This window comes from Saccostrea cucullata, unplaced genomic scaffold (assembly GCF_032062105.1).
Source record: "Saccostrea cucullata isolate Sc308-1 unplaced genomic scaffold, CSIRO_AGI_Scuc_v1 ctg667, whole genome shotgun sequence".
NCBI lineage: Eukaryota > Metazoa > Mollusca > Bivalvia > Ostreida > Ostreidae > Saccostrea > Saccostrea cuccullata.
The window spans coordinates 140,001-145,291 of record NW_026928881.1 but is presented as its reverse complement, the minus strand read 5'-3'; the positions used below and the strand labels follow the sequence as shown (position 1 = coordinate 145,291).

The 5,291-nt window shown below is 33.1% G+C and overlaps 1 protein-coding gene across 2 annotated transcripts; it reads right to left on the bottom strand.

Annotated features, from left to right (window-relative positions):
• Positions 1 to 703: 703 nt before the first annotated feature.
• On the bottom strand, positions 704 to 4,828 carry LOC134279013 (L-proline trans-4-hydroxylase-like). Of its 2 annotated transcripts, none has more exons than XM_062761325.1 (10): positions 4,656 to 4,828; positions 4,113 to 4,136; positions 3,672 to 3,753; positions 3,474 to 3,555; positions 2,693 to 2,803; positions 1,839 to 1,930; positions 1,658 to 1,748; positions 1,452 to 1,581; positions 1,074 to 1,225; positions 704 to 898 (listed from the first exon to the last, which is right to left on the bottom strand). In XM_062761325.1, the coding sequence occupies exons 1-10, from the start codon at positions 4,774 to 4,776 to the stop codon at positions 797 to 799; spliced, it is 987 nt and encodes a 328-aa protein (XP_062617309.1). In that variant the 5' UTR covers positions 4,777 to 4,828; the 3' UTR covers positions 704 to 796. The 2 variants fall into 2 exon arrangements, with proteins under 2 accessions (XP_062617309.1, XP_062617310.1); XM_062761326.1 differs by having other exon boundaries at positions 4,113 to 4,129; positions 4,647 to 4,791.
• Between the last annotated feature and the right edge of the window lie 463 nt (positions 4,829 to 5,291).

The following is a 5,291-nucleotide window of genomic DNA, read 5'->3' as shown; positions in this document are numbered from 1 at the left end:
TGACTTGTTTATCCTGACTTATATATTTTTGATATTGCATTTATTTGTGGGTATTCATTTGTAATGTTGTATACAAGCAACACTGTTAAGATGGCATGAAAATAAAGACACATTCTTGATTTAGAAAAATTGTCATTTATTATAAAAGTAAAGTGACAATGGCATGCAAATATTTATGTTCCCCAAACGAAGTTGGGGAACATATTGTGTTTACTGTAATGCTTATACAAGTATTTATGTAGATTTGCGAAATCAAGGTTTGCAAGAGCGCGCACGTGCAACACGTGAAATGACCAATGTAATAGATGAAGCCGTAACTTTTCTATTTTTTGATGAAATGTTTTGAAAATAATAATATAAGTATATATTAGTACCAAAAGTCAAATTATCATGGTTATCATTCATTTAAATAAAATTTTTATTAAATTAAACTCTGATATAAAAGGGAGCTGGTGCAATCTGATTGGCTTAAACTTTAAATGCCAACATCCCTCTAAATTTAGAATATGAATAGGTATAATAGATATCTGCCTATATGTGATATGTAATGCATAAAATGACATTTTACAATGTGTTATTTCCTTTGATTGGATAAACATGCCATGATTTACCTTGCATATGCGTGCGCGCGCATGTGTAACGTTAAATGATATATAGTTGATATCATTAATTTTTATAGAGTTATAAAAAAGTAAAGAGACAATGGCATGCAAATATTTTATTTTGCTACCAGGTTTTATATCCATTTTGAAATACTGTTATACAATTTTTTTTTTTTTCGTGTCCAGCTCTATTTTTATGCTCTAGCTTTGACAGTTTTATCTATTGCTGGGTTTAAAAACTCCTTTCCAGTCATATCTGTCATATTGGTACAATCTCTGATGGCAGAATTTGGCACCTACAAAAAAAAAATCAAATTTAAAGATTATTCAATTGTTAAGTTGCACTTATTAATTCAGTCTTCAACAGAGGGCACTGTAGACTTCATCTGCACCTTTATATCTCAAAAATATGTGTAGTATTCCCTGAACACTTTGTTGGTTATTTACTGTTTGAATTTTGATGCTTAATACCTTATCCAGGGGAGTGTACTGTGGATGATGATGGGGAATGACAGGGTTATTGGCCTTGGTATTGTATGCTGTAACAAATGCCCATCTCCTTAAGTCACTGTTGTTAGGGCCACTGGTGTGTAATAAATTACAGTGAAAGAACAGGGCATCACCTGAAAAGCATTGTAAAAATTAGATCAAAAGCTACTTATTTGATGGAAATTACCGATATCTTGATGAGAAGAATAAATTGAGGACCAGTAAATTGATCTTTACCATTTTTTAAATTTTGACTTAAAATTATACATTGCTCTCTGTATGCACATGTAAATTATTAAAAGTAACTTATGAATATGGGCTTGAAATTTTAAATCCTTTATTTTTTTATGACAGACATACCAGCTTCCATTTCCACGTACTCCATGGGACACATTTTTTCAATTTCTTTTATTCTGTCTACATCAGCTCTGGTCTGTCCCGCAATCATCAAATGTTCAATCCTTCCACATTTGTGTGAACCTCGCAAGATCTGAGGAAATTCATAACCATTAGGGATACCGAACATTTATGTTGTTTTATTCATGATGATACCTGATTATATTTACCTGTAAGCAGCCATTGGCTTTGTTGCACTTGTCTATTGCCAGGAAAACTGTTGACATGTCTGGGAACAGACAACCATTCTTGTACCAGTATCTAAGTTACAATATATACATTATGCTTAATAATTCAAAAGTTAGTACTGATTGAAAATTTTGCATAAGATCTGTGAATGTAATGCGTTACCCATAATCTTGGTGCCATAAGAAACTGCCGCCCGTTTGTGGTTCTTTCATGTTGAATTTTGTATGATAATGGTAAACCTCTCCTCCAAGTAACTACGGAAAATAAATGCAGGAAATAACAAATTTCTAGTAATAAATTTGCTTATTTTTTTAGGAAATCCTGCGAAGGAGTTGAAAATCATAAGCCTCTGGAGAAATTATCACAGTGTTCGCAAGAGCCTTGTAACGCGAATATTTCTCGCCGCGAACCGGTCCTTAAAGTCTCTTTGTCTATGAACAACAGATCCAAAAAAGGCTTGATCGAGAAAATTAATCGTCGGGAACTAGTTTACCCCCGGTTAATCGCGATATAAAGTCGTCGCCATTAAAAGTTAGAAAGTTAGTTCACAGTATTCCGTATACATGCACTGCAAAATTTTTGCTCTTAGTTATTTGAATTTCGTCTCTCACTCTTGTTCCCAGTGGGCACAAATTCAAAAGAGTTGTCTCTCCCACAACTAGGTCTAAACAGAGGGAGATCATTAACAATTTTTTAGTGTTTGAGGCGAAAAAAAAACTTTGTACAAATACTATCACATGAAGTATTTAGGATTTGGTTATTTCAGAATTAAGTATTTGCAGTCTTAACATGATTGGAATGAATTCTCCTGTTTTCCCAAAATGCATTTAGAAATAGTGGCACTTTATTAATTTTTCCGAAAATTATCTATTTTATAATTTTCTAAATTTTTTCATTAATGTATTTACATGCATGCATACTTGTATACTCTTGGCCTCAAATGTCATGAATTGCACTTTATTTCCACATTTCATAAAGACAATTTCATTTAAAATTCTAAATGCTATATGTCTTACCTTTTCTGTGGTATCGACAACTTTTTCACAGCGCACTACCATTCCCGTGACGTCATTCCCTGGGTGGCTCCACAGGACCATTTTACACTCCCTCCCTGACCCATCGGGAAGCTTTAAAAAGGTTACATATTTGAATTGAATTATATTCATAGGAAATTTTGTGTGAGGCTACGATTTTCATGTGAAAAATTAACTATGTTAATTATTAAAACCAACGAATCTTTGGTATTGTAGAAACGCCTTGTTTTACCCAGAGTCACTAACACAAAGTCTTTTAAGAATAGAAATACATGTTCATAAATGAGATACTGGGGAGGGGGGGGGTTAAATCAAACAAACAAACACCAAAACAAAACTGCAGAGCAACAGCAAAGTAAAGGTACAAATTAAGAACCAAACAGTGAAACACACAATATTACACCCCACAGATACTTACGACATATGCGTGTTTAGTGATAATTTTAGACACCATGGATACTTACGATATATGCGTGATTTGTAATGTTATAAGACACCACGGATACATTCAAATGTACGCCACCAAATTCGTCTTTGGTTATAATAAGACACCACGGATACATACAAATTAATGTATGCCATATGTGTGTTTGATTATATCATTAGACACCACGGATACTTACGTCATATGCGTGTTTCTTTATGTTATTAGACACCACAGATACTTGAGCCACATATGCGTGTTTCTTTTTGTTATTAGACACCACGGATACTTACGTCATACGAGTGTTTGGTTATAATATTAGACACCTCGAATACTTACGCCATATGCGTGTTTGGTTATTTCATCGCTGTTCTCTAGCACCTCTTTCACCTTTTGTAATTCAGCAGTATCGAGAAGTTTTCTGTTATAACGTGAAGAAAAAATTCAAATAGTGAATATACATGTTTGATTGTTTCAAAAATGAACTCTAATGTCCTCTAAGCAGGGTACTAGATGTAACTGTTCAATATTTCTTACCTGACCATTATATAGCCATAATTGTCAAAGTCTTCCTTCATTTTATCAGTAACTTCAAACTTCCCATCCTCGTACACATATTCTATGTTAAAACAAACAGCAACAAATGTTAAACAAATAAAAACAAAAATAACAATTACTTCACAAATAATTAGGTGCGATTTCCTTTTTCTGTCGATGATGAAGATTGTTTGATTTTTTTTTTCAAAAAGCTCAAAATATAAATCAAAAACAAATTTTTTTTATAGTTTTATAATACAAGAAAGATGACCTTATTTTTTGAAAATTATATTTCTTGTCAATTGATGAAGTAAAATTTGAGAACATACAATAGGATATAGAATCTAATTCTTTTGCTTTCAATCTTATATAAGTGAATAATAATTGAAAATAGTTGAAAAAATCAACAAGAATTTGATACTGAGAAATGAAACACCATACCCGCTGACGTCATGTTTCTGTTTTCTGAAACGAGAGAAATATCGAAGGAAATATCAGTATTGAATTACATACTCTGATCGCCTAGTGTCATCGATAATCGGGCATTATTGATCATGCAGTTTTGAAAAATGTAATCAAATATCGCATTTTTATTTTCATATACTGAGTTGAAAAATATATTTAATAAAATTGTGAAATGCAGTTTACATTGTTTTTGTGTGTGTGACCCCCCCCCCCCTCCCCTTTTCCTTGAGTCAACCTTGTAAAATAATTTATTAAAGTGAAAAAAAAAGTTATAAAATCTTAACTACTAAGATTTACGAAAATGACAGTAAACGTATATCAATGAAACTATTTACAAGTCAGAGGAGTAAGCCCCTTTTTACAAGCTTTATAATAAATTTACAAATCACGCCCCTCAGCTGAAAAGATAACCGATACACATTTCACACTGAAGAAAAGATGTTATCTTTAATAATGGGAGGAAATATTATACAAAACACGACTGTCACCTAATAAATTAAATATTAAAACGTAGATTACCTGTCGATGACTGGATACACAAAGTGATATCATAGGAGACTCCTTGAACCTTGTATATATAATTGTGGATGTAATCTAAATCGAGCGAGTATGTCACTCTAGAACACAGTAAATAAACCATAGCAAGGCGATATTGTGAAACTGGTCAATAAATATCACAGATACTCGTGGATAGAAGACCCTCCCCCCTCTCACCCCGATTTCCCTTTAAATACAATAGAACCTCGTTAATTCGGACGCCAACAATCTTCGGCACTTTACTTTCCAGACGGAATTAGCTGGGAACAATTCATTTATAACTGAAATTATTTAGTACTTCTTAAGCATAAAACAATGTTCCATGGCCGTAGAAACCGGGAATGGGGTTGGGGGTGGGTGTTCGTTTGCCAATATATAGAATACAATAATATGCTTCTGTCCCAATAATGAAAGGTTTAATGATTTTTTTTCTTTGTTTGTCAAGGAGCTCTTGGTAATGCACACCCCCCTGCAACTCAACACACTACCAAACCGATATTGCTTCATTCGAGCATTTGTTCCGATTATGATATAGCAGCTCTCCGAAAAAATAATAAACAGATTGGATGATCACCCATCCCATTTTTTTCAGAACAGAGAGCTACAGATCTACATGTA